This window comes from Rattus norvegicus, chromosome 5 (assembly GCF_036323735.1).
Source record: "Rattus norvegicus strain BN/NHsdMcwi chromosome 5, GRCr8, whole genome shotgun sequence".
NCBI classification, from domain to species: Eukaryota; Metazoa; Chordata; class Mammalia; order Rodentia; family Muridae; genus Rattus; species Rattus norvegicus.
Genome location: NC_086023.1, coordinates 40,549,078 through 40,568,965, shown reverse-complemented (window position 1 = coordinate 40,568,965; position 19,888 = coordinate 40,549,078). Strand labels below are relative to the sequence as shown.

Below are 19,888 nucleotides of genomic sequence, written 5' to 3'. Positions count from 1 at the left end.
TAATATACCCCACTCTAGCTTCTATCTCTTTCCTGGCTAGACCATGAACTGCCTTGGTCCTGGTTTGAATGGAGTCATTGTGATCTCCAGTTCCTTGTGCTGTATTTAAGGTAGAGTTCATTATAATCAGCTGTCTCGGACTCCATCTTAATTTCCCTCTTAATCACATGTTTTTATCTTATGAACACAACGCTTTGGCTCTCTGCTCCTCCCTGTTCAGAGACAGCCACATCTTCTTGTGCAGCCTTGTTCCGTAGATAAGATGGTGAAGCTCAGTGTGAACAGATTTGGCCCTATTGGGTACCTCATTAACAGGACTGCCTTCTGCTCTGCATTTGGCAAAGTGGAGATTATTGCCATCAGCAACCCCTTCATTGACCTCAACTACACGGCCTACATGTTCCAGTATGACTCTACTCATGCCAAATTCAACAGCACAGTCAAGGCTGAGAACGGGAAACTTGTCATCAATGGGAAGCCCATCACCATCTTCCAGGAGCAAGATTCCCCTAACATCAAATGGGGTGATGCTGGTGCTGAGTATGTCGCGGAGTCTACTGGAGAAGGCCAGGGGTAACTTGAAGGGTGAGGCCAAAAGGGCCATCATCTCCACCCTTTTGGCCAATTCCCCCATGTTTGTGATGGGTGTGAACCACAGAAATATGACAACTCAAGATTGTCAGCAATGTATCCTGCACCACCAACTGCTTAGCACCCCCCTGGCCAAAGTCGTCCATGACAATTTTGGCATCATGAAAGGGCTCATGACCACAGTCCATGTCATCACTGCCACTCAGAAGACTGTGGATGGCCCCTCTGGAAAGCTGTGGTGTGGTGGCCATGGGGCTGCCCAGAACATCATCCCTGCATTCACTGGTACTGCCAAGGCTGTGGGCAAGGTCATCCCAGAGATGAACAGAAAGCTCACTGGCATGGCCTTCCATGTTCCTACCTGTTATGATCTGACATGCTGCCTGGAGAAACCTGCCAAGTACGATGACATCAAGAAGATGATGAAGCAGGCATCCAAGAGCCCATTAAAGGGCATCCTGGGCTACACTGAGGACCAGGTCATCTCCTGGGACCTCAACAGCAACTCCCACTCTTCCACCTTTGATGCTGGGACTGGTATTGCTCTCAATGGCAACTTTGTAAGCTCATTTCCTGGTATGACAATGAATACAGCTACAGAAACCAGGTGGTGCACCTCATGGCCTACATGGCCTCCAAAGAGTAAGAAACCCTAGACCACCCACCCCAGCAAGGACACTGAGAGGAAGAGAAAGGCCTTCAGTTGCTGAAGACTGTCTGTGCCAACTTGGCCCCCAACACTGAGCATCTCCCTCACAATTTCCATCCCTGAACCCCATAATAACAGGAGAGGCCTAGGGATCCCTCCCTACTCTCTTGAATACTATCAATAAATTTCACTGCACAGACACACACACACACACACACACACACACACACACACACACACAAAGAAAGAAAGATAACAGCTGATTGCTTATAAATATTTGTGACATTTATGTTACCCACACAAGTCTTGTATTCTGCCATGTGATATAATAGTTCTAAAGAAAATGTACTCAATATATTTTTATTTTGGATAAATATGGTGAGCAAATAAATTGATCAATTTACTCATGATTAATATGTCCTACAAAATTAAAAATATCCCATATTTCAGGTTTCTTTTAGATAAGTGGTTTTAGTTCATTTCCAAAGGACTGAATGAAGCAATTTGAAAGATCACTTAACCTGTTTCAGAACCCAAGACTATTTACAATAGGTGAGTGGGAGAGAAAGGAAACTCTTAACTAGTTAGCTAAGAGGCCACACAATATTTTTGGATTGAAATTACTTCAGAATGTGTGAAGATCCTAAAAGAGTCTCAATTATAACACCAAAGAAGTTCTATTGCTATTGAAATGAGTAAGAGGGTAACAATTTTAATGATGTAACAATGATATGATTAAGACTGTCCAAAAGTTGAGTCCCAAAGTCTTCCAATTGGTGGAGGTTTTTAATGAGGCAGAATAATAGCCCTTTACCTGGTCTGCTTTCCGATTCAGATGTTTCTGCTGGTCCTTCTGCAATGAAAAAAGGGAAGTTTCTAACTCTTTGGGTTCTTAGTTTTGTTTTTTAGTTTTGTTTGTCTTTTTCATAGGTAATAGATATTTGGCTTGCTTTTTCATTGGGTATTTTATTTATTACATTTGAAATGTTATTCCTTTTTCCAGTTTCTCCTCCAGAAACTCCCTATCCCATCCTCCCTCCCCCTACTTCTATGAAGGTGTTCACCCACTCACCTACCCACTTCCTCCCACCCACTCGACCTCCCCCCTCGACTCTGGCATTTATCTACACTGGGGCATCAGCCTTCACAGGACCAAGGGCCTCTTCTTCCACTGATGCCCAACAAGGCCATCCTCTACTACATATGTGGATGATAGAGGCATGGGTCACTCCATGTATACTCTTTTGTTGGTGGTTTAGTCCCTGGAAGCTCTGGTGGTCTGGTTGGTTGATATTGTTGTTCTTTCTATAGGTTGAAATCCCCTTCAGCTCCTTTAGTACTTTCTGTAACTCCTCCATTGGGGACCCCATGCTCAGTCCAATGGTTGACTGCTAGCATCTGCTTCTGTATTTGTCAAACTCTGGCAGAACCTCTCTGGAGACAGTTCCTGTCAGCAAGCACTTCTTGACATCCACAATATTGTCTGGATTTAGTGTCTGTATATGGGATGGATCCCCTAGTGAGGCAGTATCTTGATGGACTTTCCTCCAGTCTCTGCTCCACACTTTGTCTCTATAATTCCTCCCTTGAGTATTTTGTCTCCCCTTCTAAGAAGGACTGAAGCATCCACACGTAGGTCTTCCTTCTTCTTGAACTTCATGTCATTTGTGAATTGTATCTTGGGTATTCCAAGCTTTTGGGTTAATATCCACTTATCAGTGAGTGAATACCATGTGCAGTCTTTTGTGACTAGGTTTTCTCACTCAAGATCATATTTTCTAATTCTATCCATTTGCCTATGAATTTCATGAAGCCATTGTTTTTGATAGCTGAGTAGTACTTCATTGTGTAAATGTACCACATTTTCTGTATCTATTCCTGTGTTGAAGGGCATCTGAGTTCTTTCCAGCTTATAGCTATTACAAATTAGACTGTTATGAACATAGTGGGGCATGTGTCCTTGTTATATGTTGGAGCATCTTTTGGTATATGACCAGGAGTGATATAGCTGGGTCCTCAGGTAGTACTATGCCCAATTTTCTGAGTAACTCCCAGACTGATTTCCAGAGTGGTTGTACCAGCTTGCAATCCCACCAACAACAGAGGACTGTTCCTCTTTCTCCACATCCTCATCCTCACCAGCATCCATTCTGACTGTCATGAGGTAGAATCTCAGGGTTGTTTTGACTTGCATTTCTCCAATGACTGAGGATGTTGAGCTTATTTTTGTTGTCATTAAGAATTGAGAAGTGATAGAATAGAAAAACCGATGGAAGCATAGGAAGCAATATCATTATCTAGAGTATTGCTGCTAATCTTTAGACTATTATTATATATAATATATATTAATATGTATATATTACATATATATATTATCTTCCAGCCCTCACCAAAGCTACAACTTTGGCTAAAATTTCACCTGCTTTATAAGTTGCTTTTGCTATATTTGGTGCACAAAACAAAGAAAGGGAGATCTGTGTGGAGGTAACATGCCTATGGGATACCTCTAATTATTAGATAGGAGCCAATTCTAAGTTCTCTTTCTCTTTGGGGGGTTGATAAAAAAAAATGTAGATTCCTTCATGCTGTTCTAACAATGGACTTTGTTCTCAGAATTTGTCACTCCTCAGAGAGACTGAGAATTGTGTTGTTTCTCTATATTCTATGTTGTTTTGCTCTGTACACATTTGAGGAAACTGTCTATGCCTCAGTCAGATTTTGTTGGCTGTTTCTCAACCTTTCCTTTCATTACCATTCCCCTAAGGAGAGGAAAAAAATTCTTTTAATCAATGAATTTAAATTAAATTATTTAAATTATTTAATGAATTAAAATTTAAATTAAATTTGTCCCTAATGAGAGAAACTAAATGCAAATGAATAAGATATTATTGGGTAGAGTTGCACTTCAGAAGGCTGCAAAGTACTGTAATGTCTCAGATTCCTTTCGTTCCCCTGTCCAAGAGCCAATTCTCACCCCTTTGTGGAGATTAAGGCATCGGTAAGCATTTAAACTGAAACAAAATGAGAAAAGTGGGTGCCCTGAAGAGAAACTCTACAGGAACAGCCATGCCTCATATGAAGTCTAAAGTCAATAGTGGGGCACAGCTGGTCTTCTTGCCTCCCACTACTTCCTCTATCCCTCCTGGCTTTCTGCTTCTCTTGGTCTGAGAACAAAGCCCCCTAATGATATACAGTCCAAATGACACACACCAACAAATTCTTCAGAATAAGAAGTGTGCATATGTGTGCCCATGTCCCATCAGCTGACAAAGAAGATGATAACATTCTTCCCAAATCCTTGAAACCAAGAGAATCCCTGAGGGAACTCGATAAAATGCAGACTCACCTCCCCTCTACCCCAGATCTCCTTTCAGAAAAGAACAGATCTCCCAGAAACATCCACCAAATTCAGCATAACAAGATACAATAAAGACTAGCCATAAACCCTCATATCAAGACTGCGAGAGGCAACCCAGTAGGAGAAAAAGGGTTCCAAGAAAAGACAAAAGAGTCAGACACACCTCCTCTACCTTTGTTAGCAGTACCACAAAAACACCTAGCTCTTAAACATTTAAAGTTTTGAATTTCATTAATGTATCTGAACTAATCCCATTAGGACACGATTAGTGGGCCCTTCTGCAGTCTTTGCCCTCACTTTCATGCTGATGCTTTGTGCTCTAGAGGCATTTTCCTTGTTTTCCCTTCTCCTTGACTCTACTATTGAAAAGCCAATGGAATGTATGATAGACCTCAGGTAAAGAATCCCATATGCCCATGTATGTGAATTTTCTAGCCTTGCCTTTTTATGCTCTAAGATAGTCTCAACTATTTACTTGATTTGTGATCTTTGTTCTATATTTAGCCCTTATTTCTTTTTTATTTCATAGACAAAATTTGAATTTTGGAGACTCCCATACTTTCTAATGGTGGTTTTCCTTACACCTGTGTGTTCTGTTGCTTATTAAAGATCCCAATGAAGATGGGTTTAACATTTCTTCAGTTCTTTGAACTATCCCCATTGTCAGCCTCTGCTTGTTCTGTTGGTTCTTTTCTTGACTTTATTCTCTTCATCTGTTGGTGTTGATTGTCCATTCACTTTATGAATAGTATGCTAGGTTAACTGATAAACAGAACTAAGGTGGCCTCTAGACCTATACTGGTTAGGTTTTTGTCAGCTTGACACAAACTAGGGTCCTCTGGGAAGAAGAAACTTCAGAGAAAGTGCACCATTAGACTTCTTTTCCTGTAAGTCTACAGAGGCTTGTCTTCAGTAATGACTGATGTTGAAGGGACCAGCTCACTGTGGATGGTGCCATCCTTCAGCAAGTGGTCCTATAAGGTGTAAGAATTTGAGTCTGGTAGATCTCTCCTGAGAGACACACTCAGAATACAGCAAATACATAGGCGAATGCCAGCAGCAAACCACTGAACTGAGAACGGGACCTCCATTGAAGGAATCAGAGAAAGGACTGGAAGAGCTTGAAGGGGCTCGAGACCTCATATGAACAACAATGCCAACCAACCAAAGCTTCCAGGACTAAGCCACTACCCAAAGACTATACATGGACTGACCCTGGACTCCAACCTCATAGGTAGCAATGAATAGCCTAGTAAGAGCACCAGTGGAAGGGGAAGCCCTTGGTCCTGCCAAGACTGAACCCCCAGTGAACGTGATTGTTGGGGGGAGGGCGGCAATGGGGGGAGGGTGGGGAGGGGAACACCCATAAAGAAGTGGGGGGGGAGGGATTAGGGGGATGTTTGCCTGGAAACCGGGAAAGGGAATAACACTCGAAATGTAAATAAGAAATATTCAAGTTAATTAAAAAAAACAATTGAAATGTAAATAAGAAATACTCAAGTTAATAAAAAAAAGAAAGAAAATTTTTAAAAAATTTAAAAAAAAGAATTTGAGTCTGAGCAAATCAGTAAGCAGCATTCTTCTTTGGGCTCTATTTCAGTCCCTGCCTCAGGGTTCCCACTGAAGTTGCTACCCTGACTTTTCCCAGTGATGGCTCATGATAAGACAAAGTAAGCCAAATCGCCACCTCCACCGCCCCGGGTTGGTTTTGGCCATGGTACTTTAGAATAGTAATGGAAAGCAAACCAAGACATGGTCTCTCTATTTCTCATCTCTACTGCTTAGATGAGAAAAAAGAGCCTTCACTCAGCCTGCCTACTCCACATTCTCTAACCCTATAAAGCAATAAGTACACCAAGAAATAGGTGTATTTCTTCTTGTTGAACATTGGCTGTGAAATTTAGCTTTTGGTCAGTTGGTATCAACCTTAGGGCACCTGTCTGACAGCATATTCACTTTCGTGATTTGGGAAGTTATTGACTTTTAGCCTATAGGCAGTAAGTACCTCAACCATTTTTATGTTCAGTGAGAGAGAACTAGGGGAGAGCAAGTCCACACATTTCCGAACATGATTGGGCTACCCTCCTCCAGCACTCAGGTTCAAGCCTTGTGCACATAACAAGTGCTATATCTATCCCTGTGCTTTATCTACCGCCTATAACACTATTTGAAAACATTGCCCTCTCCTGATTATTGCCACATGATTTCTGTCTATTCTTCCTATCAGTATACTGGGTATATTGGGTAGTTATATATATATATATGTACATATACATGTACATATATATGTATGTACATATATATATGTATATGTGTGTGTGTGTGTGTGTTTCTTGGTTTGTGTTTCTGTGGTACCCTTTGCTCTAGTGAATTTTATCCCTTCTGTTTTTTGATAGTCCCCTCTGGTATTTTTCCTGCTATCAACTCTGTGTCATGTCTTTCAATCATTTTAATGGACTGAATGAAAAAAAAGAAGTGTCCATATGCACAGTTCACTATCCTGACCAACTCTCCTGCCTCTCTCAGCATCTCTCTTACCACATGCCTAAGCTGTTGGCTTGAAAAAGAAACCCTTAACCCCACAAGTCGATATCTATACTTTCCTTCCATTTTTAAAATCTCTGATAGTTCTGTAATCCTATATCACTTTGCCATTCTCCCCCAAACTTTCTCATCTACTTAACACAAACAAGGATTCTGAGTCCTTTGAGGCTCATGGATCCCAAACAAGCAGAGTCCAGTCAGTAATGAGTTGTGCACATTTGGGAGGGTGCCTCTCTGGATTATGTGATTGCTTCCTCCACCCTAGTCATTGCATAAAATAGGTTAATTAACAGGCCAACTTCAGCCTTCCCAAATTTATTATGAATTATATGTTCGGGGATGTTGGTAAAAGGCCAACACTGGCATCGCTTTAACTAGTAATTATTGTGTTTTATTGTTGTGGACCTATAATGCATTAACACACCAGGACTCAGCTTTATTAGAATGCACGTGGCTCCTCAGTTCCATGCATATTTATTATCTGAAAGAATGGGATTCTTCTTCTCCAGCCTTCACTAATTTAAAAGAAGATATCCTCAATGAAATGTATTCAAATATTTTGACATTTTGCTTCACCTCACTTACAGAGCAGAAATTGTTTCTGACAGTTATTATACAGTGCTGGAATCCTGCTGCTTCCACTGTTGAAGAACAGGTTGAAAAGACACAGCACTTGCATTTTGTTCAAAGAGCGATTCTGTGGCTTAGAAATAGCAGCACTGTCAGCTGTGATTCACTGAGAGTTTGGATAATATCCAGTCTGTAGTCACTGCTAACAGGAGCTCCTAGGCTTACAGTAGGAGAAAACGAATGGAAGGCAGTGCCTTGAGGTTACCCAGAAGGATGAGTATAAAGTGTGAAGCTGGTATTTGGTTACCAAAAATATTTTGGTAGAACTCTTCCTCCTCCTTCTCTACATTGTCAATGCTCCCTGTAAACGGGGTCAAAATTTCAGAAACCCTGTTTACAAAAGGCACACACCAGTAAATGGGAAATTGAAACAGTGGGGCTTTGCACAAGCTTGAATATCTAAAGTGATTAGAAACATAATTTGATGTGAATTTTTTTTTTGCTAGTGCACTAAAAGGCAAAATTTCCTATAGAATCATTTGTAAAGAGTATGGGACAGTGTACAGAATAGACCAAAACCAGCAGTCACCTAATGTGATTTCTTTGGGCCATCTCTAGTTTTCTCAGTTGTCTTCCTTTCTGGAGGCAAAAGTATCCAGACAAAGCAGTGAGACAAATGCTTGAAAAGGGTTTAACCAGCAACAGGCAGGCTTGGGCACCAACAGAAATTCACCAAAATAGAGGCCATCAGAACATTGTCTTGTCAATGTTCTATTGCCGTGAAGAGACACTATGACCATAACACCTCTTGAAAAGGAAAACATTTAGTTGGGGTGGCTTACAGTTCAGAAGTTTAATCCATTGTCACCCTGGCAGAAAGCATAGCAATGTGAAGGGAGACATGATACTGAGGAAGGAGCTGAGAGTTTTGCATCTGGAAGAGCAGGCAACAAGGAGAGAAAGACAGACAGATACGGACACAGACACAGACAGGAGGCAGAGACTAGGCCTGGCTTGAGAGTTTGAAATCCCAAAGCCCATCTCTAGCGATGCACTTCCTCCAACAAGGCCATACCTACCTCAGTAAGGACATATTTTCTAATAGTGCCACTCCCTAATAACAAATCATATGACTATATAAACCTACACAAACCACCACAGAATCCAAAGGTAGTTGTGTGTGTGTGTGTGTGTGTGTGTGTGTGTGTGTGTGTGTGTGTGTGTGTATGCACAAGGTAGTAGCCCAGGGTCACAACTGCCTACTTGGGCTTTCTTGAGCCAAGAAAGCTTAGTCAATCATACTGGACTTGTGTACTGAACCTACATTTGATGGTTAATAAAAAAAATCAGAGATCAAGGACACACTAATGTTGAGTAGGAAGAGTCACAGGGTAGTGGTTCTGTTACAGCAGCCTCTAGAAATCTGGCTGGCATAGACAGATATGCATCTAGGGCATTGGAAGTATTTGGAGTTTGACATCCAGATTAGCTGAGCTGAGGCATTCCAGGTAAGGAGTCAGGAAACAGCACCAAAAAGAATTCAATAGAAGACAGAGGACCCCCTGGTGAGTCAAGCAAGGGATTTATTTGCTGGTGTTGCCCCCCTCAGAGACCTGAGAGTAAATCAGGAAGGCACTGAGGGGTGACCAGGCCCATTATTCATCAGAATGAACACGGCCAATTCAGCTGTCATGACAGGCATGGGTTGGAGGTGGGGAGGGTCTGTGCTGGAGAGGAAAGATGGTGCCATAGAAACAAACTGGAAAGGACCAGAGCAGGCTTTGACCACATTGGGAAGATGAAAAGAAATGCATCTCCATTTTCTCAAGGTAAAGTCAGAGTCATGAAGGAAGCATAAAAATATGCCTGTTTTAGAGACCAAGTAAACTGCTAGGCAACTCTCCCAGTAACAAAAGCTGCTTAAGCAGGAAGAGGAAAAAGATCCCAAGGCATCAACACACTGAACAGTGAACTCTCTGTTCCATATTCATTTCTGTGTCTCTAGTCGGTACCTTGAAAAATGCTTGGCACACATTAAGTATTAAATGAGTGTTCATGGATGGATGTCAGAGCCTTTCATCTCCAGTGCAATCACAGTGGAAATCAGGTGAGAGCCCATACAGTGCAGCATTCCTAAGGCCAGCATTAACTGGAGGTTACCGGGGAGACTCCTAGGAGCACTGTTTGTGCGGTCTGAACGTGTTTCATTGCACCAGAACATTTCTAAAACTCCAAACTTCCGCATCTCTACAGTGCATACATCTTCCATGATAATGGAGTTATGGGTTCTACATGGCTAATCTCATTTGTAAGTCATATGACTGCTTCTGATTTACAATTGGAAAACTTGAGGCAAAAAGACTTGTGCAAGATGAGTTTGGATTTGACAACCACCCTCTTCCAGCTCCTACACCATTACCGAAGGCCTGAAACAAAGCAAACAGCCCAGAGGAAAGATAAATAAATTGTCAGTGATTAGCATATTGGTTTACATTGATTTCTCAGATTAAAAACAGCCAGATACTATCTTGGTACCTGAAGAGGAAAAGCTAAGAAAAAAATGGTTTTAGAAACTCTGATCCAGGGCTTCCACACATTTACTTAAAATTTATTGTGCACCCATACCTTTTTTTCTAACCAAAAGATATATTCATTGTTTTTAACCTTTTCGAAAACTTGTATGTACAAATCCTTCCAAATATGACCAGTAAAATTTTACTTCAGTCCAATGTATAACACTAGACTTACTATAAAATCAAGTTTAACTGGATTACTGTAAATCACATAAACAAATTTCAAAATGAAAATTGTTGCTTTTATAAATGATAGAAATTAAATTTTTCTTGAAGCTTACTCAACTTTAGCCATATATATATATACATACATATATATATATATTAAAAAAACTGGTCATAACTTATGCTTAATCTAGGCAAATTACTTATGACTTCATTGAAAGTCTTACGAAAACTCTGCAACAAATAAGAGTATGAGAAAGAAAAATACAAATAATTTTTTGTATTTTAATCCAATGTCTGAACTCATTTACTTAAAATTTACTGTGCAACAACATTAAGATAGTAACTAGAGAACAATGTCATTTTTATCTGTTCTGGACAGGCCAGTTTAATTTCTATCATAAACTCTCTTCCACATATATATATATATATATATATATGCTGCAGAAGTGCATTATTTACATTTAACTCTTTTAATAAAAATCTTAATTTCCAAAATTGTGCTTTTTTTCTTCCCACTGTATCACCAAATATTGGAGCCCAAATGAAGCAGTTTGCCATGGAAACACTAAAGACTGCTTTAACAGGCTAGACTATTGTCCTTTTAAGTGTGGCCCAAGGCTGTAGTATGCTATCGCAAGGGAATTTCTAAAAATAACTGCACCATTTAAATCCAGCTATCCATTAAGGAATAATGAAAGACTTTAGAAATTACCACTAGTAAACACTCCTAAGTATATTAAAGTGGTTACCTGTGTGATTCCTATTATAGGTACTTGACAGCACCATTTCCCTTGAACTACAAGGGAAGCAGCTGGTTTTCTTCTTTTGTTTTTGCTTGTTTGTTGGTTGGTTCGCTTTTTATGAGGACAAAGGGACCCTACAGCTCACACTTTGTTAAAAACAGAGTTTCCTGAACTCTTTTATTTGTCATTTTCTTTTCCTTTTTGTTTCATTTCATTTTGTTTTCTCCCCAGCACAGAGAAGCTAAATTAACGGGAATGGTTAATGTGAAAGGAAATATCTGCCCATCTCACTTCCTAAGTTTCCTAGGAAAATTGAGTTTTCTTTAGTAATTTAGAAATTACCAGGAATTTGTAGCCTATAGTCTGAGAACTAAAACATGCAAAAATTGGTGAGTTTGTTTTACTAATTACATTTTTACTGCCAACTAAAAATATCTAGCCATATTGCCTGACCTATTATAATACATATAAGAGATAATACAATGGAACGTGATGAAATACGGCAGTCTAGTGTATGAGTCTATGTCTGCACGCAGATTCACATTAATGGTCTACCACGTACCAAGTATTCATAATAACAATTAGTAGATACTTATTAAAGATTTACTTTAATATGTAATATTAATATATGGTGCCTGAAAAATGCCTATTCAAAATCCCTGACCAAAGACAATCCAAGTGACTCCCAAAACAATGCAGAGTATCATTGTAGCTCTTGGTTGCCTTTCGTGGGTTGGCAGTAGGCCCATGCTTCTGAAGACACTACATACTTAGGGCACAAAGCTCAGATGACCCGAAAGCCTCTTTCCTGAAGCCTAAGTTTTCATAGTTCCAGAAAGAAAAAACAAAAGTTTTGCAAGCTGCCAAAGGAGGAAAGAAATTAAACTGCCTTACCCAGCTGCAGAGCCTATGAACCATGACAATGATCAGCATGGTAAGATATGCATAAATGTATAATTATTGAAACGCACATGTCAATGGCAAACAACTGTCTAATTGGAGTTAAGGCCCACTCAACAGGTAAACCGTGACTGGTACTGAAAATAGAGCCAGCTTCCTGGGACTAGTGAAGACACAAACCTTCATAACATTTCTGCTAGACCAGCAAAAGTCTTTACTATGTTCTAAGTCTTATACCCACAGACAAGAGCAGCTACCACCCCTCATCAAAGCAACCTCCCTGTATAGCACTGGAGACTATCACAGAAAACTGCAACTGAACACAGTGAACAGATGGCCATAACAGATACACCTACTTCATAGTCCCTGCACCTTTGATTCAGAGAACATCAAAAAAAAAAAAAAAAAAGGAAACAGAAAGAAGTGTGATACTAAAAGTAGAACAATCCCTCATAGATAGATAGGTAGATAGATAGATAGATAGATAGATAGATAGATAGATAGATAGATAGATAGATAGATAGCTGCATAAACAAGACTGGAAAATAGAAATATCAACAGACATGTGGCATGGAGCAAGCAAAACATTGTGGGGTCCTATCCCTAGGCAAAGAAGTACAGACTAAGTAGAATTGCCTTGTCCCAGGGATGAGTGGCCCAATGCAGAAAGGTCAGCCTTGAAACCAAAACATAAACAAACAAAGAAACAAAATAGACTCATCAGGTTGTGGGCATGTGCACATACTCCACACACACACACACACACACACACACACAGGTATTGTTAAGGTTTTAATAAATCCTGACACAGGGTTGCTACCTACTACCTCAGTGGTTTATGTCCCCAAGTGAAAGACACACACACACACACAGTCTTTCTATTTTCATGTGCCTTACTCAGCACAGTAGCTGGGCAGCTGCCTAGCCTCCTTGTTATTAGAATCTACCTCCTGCTGATAATCCTGAGTTACCACTTACTAATTTCTCTATTCCATCTCAGATGCTCCTGATCCAATTGAGCCATGTTCTCTGGGGCCCTTTACGCAGTGGCTCTCCGTCACTGTTCTGCACACTCCTAGGCATGGTGTCTCTCCTCCCTTTTAATTCCTTCGGGGACCCTGGAAACCTAAATCCTGCCTCTTTCTCTCTTGTCCAGCTAATGGCTGCTGGCATCTTTATTTACCAACCAGAATTAACTGGGGGCAGCTTCCCAGAAGCTAGATTATGCAGACCCTATTGTGCAAACAGTTTTAGGGAACCCAGTTAGCATTAGAAAGCAAACAGGTACACACAAACATACGTATGTAACAAATATAATCAAAACAGAGGCTATCGACTTGAGAGTGAAGGTGGCCTGAGAGAGGTTGGAAATACGTTATCTTGAAGTGGCTGAAGGGAGGACAGGGAAATGGAAGTAATGTGATTTCAATTAGAAACATTAAAAATAAATTAAAGCAATAGATAGATAGATAGATAGATAGATAGATAGATAGATAGATAGATAGATAGAAGATAGATAGATAGAGAAGAAGACGATGAAGAAGATAGATAGATAGATAGATAGATAGATAGATAGATAGATAGATAGACAGATGATGGATAGATAGATGATGGATAGATGATATATAGATAGATAGATGATAGATAGATAATGAAGAAGAAGATAGATAGATAGATAGATAGATAGATAGATAGATAGATAGATAGATAGATAGATAGATAGATAGATTAGATAGATAGATTAGATAGATAGACAGACAGATAGATCAGAGCAGTGAACACGGAAGAATCTGTTGGTTACCCTAATCGACTGTGTTTCACAGATAAGAAAAGTAAGTCCAAGTTAAAAACATATCCAAGGCCAACCCAGTAAGTACAAAAGCAGGTCTTTGAAGCCAGACAGTTTGAGTCTGCAGTCTGTACTCAGCCACTGTATACTTGTGGGCTTGTAACTGGCAAACTCTAGAACATCGTTGGCCAAGTTTCTTTGCTGGCTTATTTGTGTTTCTTTTTCCAAATGAAGACCTGGCTTAAGCATTTGTGCCTTTGTCCATTTCACTCTGATGAGGACTATCTACTGCAGAAAAAGCCTCACTAAAGGTTAATAAATGTGCAAAATGTGCCAACATCCCTGTACCTGGCTAACGACTTTCAAGCTGAGGGTTATTTCAAGTTGATGTGGCTCTGTCCTCTGCCGTATTCATTAACCTTCTTTTACTCTTGAAACTAATTCTGAAACACTAGGACCAGCCTCTCCATCACTACACAAGGTGAGTTACGCCTGTGTTAGGCAGATAATAGTTTGTGAAAATGCAAGAAAATTTGGAGCAATTGTTACTTCATGGCCAATTAAATATACTACTATTCTTGGTTAAAATATTAGATAGCTAAATCTAATTTATTCCAAATAACTCCCCAAAGTCCTTCCACCACCGCCACTTTTCAAATGTCCCTTCTAGCATGTCTTTACAGTATTTCTAAGGTCATTTGGGAGACAATCATATAGCACTCTTCATAATTTTACCTTCGGTTATTTTTAGGACAGGCATATAACCATTCTTCTTTCACAAATCGTCCCAATTTAAACACATTCCACTAAGAGCTGAATGTCATTATTAACATTATCAATATTTACTCAAAGTGCATTTCAAGTAGTTAGTATGCCTCAAGTTGTGACCTTTTCTTATATTACCAGCTTTCTTTTGGTCTATAACCTTTTCCTTCCTTTTTTCTTCACACCCTTCTAAGTCTGTAGATTTAAATAACTTCTATTAGACAATAAATTGTTGTCTTGTCATTGGCATTTTGAGGATTATTACAGTTGATATTAATATTCCAAGTTCCAAAGTGTCATCTCAGTTTGCTTGTTAGTTAGAAGGGCAATAAAGATCAGACAATAAAGACAGTCCTAACTAGTTTCCACTGTCCAGCTGGGTCCACAGAACCACTGAATGGTCATTCTTAAGTACCCTGGTCTGTGCTTACAGTCAGTACACTTGGGAGTTGAAGCAACCTCATATGAAATATTTAAGAGGAATGGAAAAAGCCATTCACCACTGTAGCGGCAGCACAGTGTGTATGTTAGAGCTTCTACTTAAGCCATATTCCACTATGATCTAGTAGATCATGTAAGGAAAGCTGTCAGACTGAGCTAACTGGGGTGGGCTTTGGTTTTCTGTGATATAAATAAAGGCATGAGAGCAGCCTCAGGCTGGTAATCCCATGACAAATAAAGAACTGAGTGAAAGTAACTTTTGGAAGAGTCAGGGAACTGTCATTTCAGTGAAGTTTTTAGGAGTGGGCTTTTACAGGCTTAGATATAAGCCAGAAGATCATTTACAAATTAACACAGATTCATTGCCAAATCTTGCATTCCCTGTTACAAAAAGGAGACACACTCAGTAGGCTTTCTAGATTCTACAGGGACCAGGCTTCATATCTAGGAAGACAGTTCTTTCTCTGACTTGTTAAAAAAAATGCTCAGAAATGAAGTACAAAATGTTAGGCTATTCTTGTTTGGGTAACTTGACACAACCCAGAGTCACCTGGAAATTTAAATGATACTCATTAACTAAACATCATATCATAATTGAATTGAATTAGTTATTTGAATATATATCATTGAATAACGTAACTGAAGTTCACAACACTTAGTGCCTATATAAAAAAGTTAGATAGATCTCATTTGGCAACTTAGCAGCAGCATTAGAACAAAAGAAAGAAAGAAAAAGAGAAAGGAAGGAAGGAAGGAATCACACTCAAAAAGACTAGGTGGAAAAAATAATCAAACTCTGGGTTGAAATCAATAAAATAGAAATAACAACAACAAAAATACAAAGAATAAATAATTCTCTGAGAAAATCAGTACGATTTATAAATCCTCAATCAAATTAACTAAATTATGTAGAGAAGATACAAATTAATGAAATTAGAGGTGAAAAGAGACATCACAACGTACACTGAGGAAATCTAGGAAGAGTCATAAGGGCAATCTTAAAAATATACACTCTACCAAACTGGAAAACTTAAATAGAAAGATAGATTCTTGATATATACAATCTACCAAAGTTAATCAAGACCAGATAAACAATTTAAACAAATTTATAACCCCTCCACCAAATAAACAGGACTAACAGAGTCAGTATACAATTCCACTAGTCACCATATATCCAAAGAAGAATTAATGCCACTACTCCTCAAGTTATTCGGCAAAATAGAAACTGAAGGAATTACCTATTTTTATAAGGCCATAATTACCCTGATACCTATACCACAAAAACCCAACAAAGAAATTACAGACCAATATTTCTTATAGACATAGAGGTGAAAATTCTCAATAAACTGCTTGCAAGCTAGAGCCAAGAATCATCATAAAAATTATTCATCCTGGTCAAATAGGCTTTGTCCCAGAGATGCAGAGGAGGTTTAACATATGTAAATCCATAAATGTAATCCACCACATAAACAGATTGAAAGCTACATGATCACCTCATTAAATGCAAAAAAAGGGCCTTAGGCAAAACCTAACATTTTTTCATGATAAAACTCCTGGAGAGACTAGGGATACAGGGATATATGTCAGCATAATAAAGGCATTATACAATAAGCCACCGCCTACATCAATCTAAACAGAAAAACTAAGAGAAATGTCATTAAAATAAGGAACAAGGCTGGGGATTTAGCTCAGTGGTAGAGCGCTTACCTAGGAAGCGCAAGGCCCTGGGTTCGGTCCCCAGCTCCGAAAAAAAGAACCAAAAAAAAAAAAAAAAAAAAAAGGAACACGACAAGGATTTCACCCTCTTTGTAACTATCCAATACAGTACTTGAAGTCTTAATTAGAGTGATAAGACAACTAAAGGAGATCAAAGGGTAAACAGGAAAGGAAGAGGTCAAAGTATGTTTATTTATAGGTGATATTACTTGATACATATGAGTCACTAAAAATTCTACCAGGAAAGTTTTGCAGATAATAAATACTTTAATCAAAGTAGTGGGATACAAAATTTACATACAAAAATAAATAGTTTTCCAGTATACAATTAATAAATAATAAACAGACTAAGAAAAAACAGGGAAACAATACCTTTCACCAGAGCCTAAAAAAAAATGAAATTTCTTGGAATAACTAAGCAACCAAGTGAAAGACTTGTATGATAAGATATTGAAGAATGAAATTGTAGAAGATATCAGAAGACAGAAAGTTTTTCCATGGTCATGGATTAGTAGTATTAGCATAGTAAAAATGGCCAACCTACCAAAAGCAATATACAGATTCAACACAATCCTCATGAAAATCACAACACAATTTTCCAGAGAAGTTGAATAACCAATTTTCAGCTTCATAGGCAGACATAATAAACAGAAAACAATCCTGAATATTGAAAGAACTGCTGGAGGCATAACATCCTGGATTTTAAGTTGAACTACAGCGTTTAGCATTAAAGGAGCATTTCATTGGTATAAAAACCTATTAACTGATCGATGGAATCAAATTGAAGACCCAGACATAAATCTACACACCTATGAATACCTGATTTTTAAAAGGTACATATACACATGTGAAAAGAAAATGCACCTTTACCAAATGCTACTGGTCAAACTGGATATCTGCCTATAGAAGAATGAAATAGACCCATATTTATCACACTGCCCAAAATGCAAATTCAAAAATGGATCAACAACCTGAATCTAATAGAAGAGAAAGTGAAAATAGTCTTGAAATTATTGGCACAGGAAAAAAATGTCCTGAACAGGACCCTGATAGCATAGACACTAAGACCAATGGTTAATAAATGGGATCTCATGAATTGAAAAGCTTCTGTATCACAAAGGACCATCGTTCAGGCAAAGTGTCAGGCTACATGATAAAATAGCTTTACTAATATCACATACAATAGTGAGTTAGTATCTAAAATATATAAATAAGTAAAAAACAAAACAAACAAACAAAAGAACTAGACTTCAAGAAAATAATCCTCTTAAAGACTGGATCCGGAACTAAGTAGAGGGTTGTCAAAAGGCAAACCCCAAATGTCTGAGCATCCTTGGGCATCAGGTAAATGTAAATCAAAACTACTTTGGGATTTCATTGTACTTTAGTCAGAATGGCCAAGATCAATAAAACAAATGACAGCTCATGCTGGTGAAAATGTGGATAAAGGGAACACTCATTCATTGCTGGTGGAAACACAAAGTTTTACAGACACTATGAAAGTCAGTGTTGTGACTCCTCAGGAAGCTTGTAATAGTTCTACCTCAAGATCCAGCTATGACTCTCTTGGGCATATACCCACATTCATTTCTCTTCTTAATAGCCAGAAATTTGAAGCACCCTAGATGTCCATCGACTGGGGAATGGATAATGAAAATATGGTAAATTCACAATATGGAAAAATCATTTAAACTTTAGATAAATGGATGAAGCTTCAAAAAACCATCCCAGGAGAGGCAACTCAAACCCAAAAGGCAAATGCTGTATGTTTTCTCTTATATGTGGATGTTAAGTTGTAAGCCTTCGATGGGTCACAATCCATATAACCACAGAGGTTAGGTATCAAGTAGCAGACTACTGGGAAGTAGTAAGGCAAGGTAAATAGGATATACAGACAGGAAGGAGGCTGAAGTGGGAAGATTGAATGAGGAGGTGGAAGGAAAAGGGAGCTAAGGAAAGAAATATGAGGAAGCATAATTAACACTAAGGACCATTTGAGTGGTCATATGAAAACCTAGTACTGTAGAAGCTTCCTAAAATATGTACTTTTTTTTTAATAAATATAAAGCGAAGTCACCAACTAATAGAAGAGACATTGCCGCCCCAATTAGATATTTTTTTTTATATATTTTTTTATTAACTTGAGTATTTCTTATATACATTTCAAGTGTTATTCCCTTTCCGGGTATCCAGGCAAACATCCCCCTCCCCCCTCCCCTTCCTTATGGGTGTTCCCCTCCCAACCCTCCCCCCATTGCCGCCCTCCCCCCAACAGTCTAGTTCACTGGGGGTTCAGTCTTAGCAGGACCCAGGGCTTCCCCTTCCACTGGTGCTCTTACTAGGATATGCATTGCTACCTATGAGGTCAGAGTCCAGGGTCAGTCCATGTATAGTCTTTAGGTAGTGGCTTAGTCCCTGGAAGCTCTGGTTGCTTGGCATTGTTGTACATATGGGGTCTCGAGCCCCTTCAAGCTCTTCCAGTTCTTTCTCTGATTCCTTCAACGGGGGTCCTATTCTCAGTTCAGTGGTTTGCTGCTGGCATTCACCTCTGTATTTGCTGTATTCTGGCTGTGTCTCTTAGGAGCGATCTACATCCGGCTCCTGTCGGTCTGCACTTCTTTGCTTCATCCATCTTGTCTAATTGGATGGCTGTATATGTATGGGCCACATGTGGGGCAGACTCTGAATGGGTGTTCCTTCAGTCTCTGTTTTAATCTTTGCCTCTCTCTTCCCTGCCAAGGGTATTCTTGTTCCCCTTTTAAAGAAGGAGTGAAGCATTCACGTTTTGATCATCCGTCTTGAGTTTCATTTGCTCTAGGCATCTAGGGTAATTCAAGCATTTGGGCTAATAGCCACTTATCAATGAGTGCATACCATGTATGTCTTTCTGTGATTGGGTTAGCTCACTCAGGATGATGTTTTCCAGTTCCAACCATTTGCCTACGAATTTCATAAAGTCGTTGTTTTTGATAGCTGAGTAATATTCCATTGTGTAGATGTACCACATTTTCTGTATCCATTCCTCTGTTGAAGGGCATCTGGGTTCTTTCCAGCTTCTGGCTATTATAAATAAGGCTGCAA

At 39.2% G+C, this 19,888-nt stretch overlaps 1 protein-coding gene across 1 annotated transcript in view; it reads left to right on the top strand.

Moving 5' to 3' along the window:
- Nucleotides 1–397: 397 nt before the first annotated feature.
- Nucleotides 398–19,888, top strand: part of LOC134487102 (glyceraldehyde-3-phosphate dehydrogenase-like) — a 71,951-nt gene continuing 52,460 nt past the window's right edge. Inside the window, exons 1-2 of the mRNA XM_063288691.1 lie at nt 398–573; nt 713–1,167. Of these exons, the coding sequence (XP_063144761.1) occupies nt 398–573; nt 713–1,167 (631 nt within the window). The remainder of the gene's footprint in view (nt 574–712; nt 1,168–19,888) is intronic.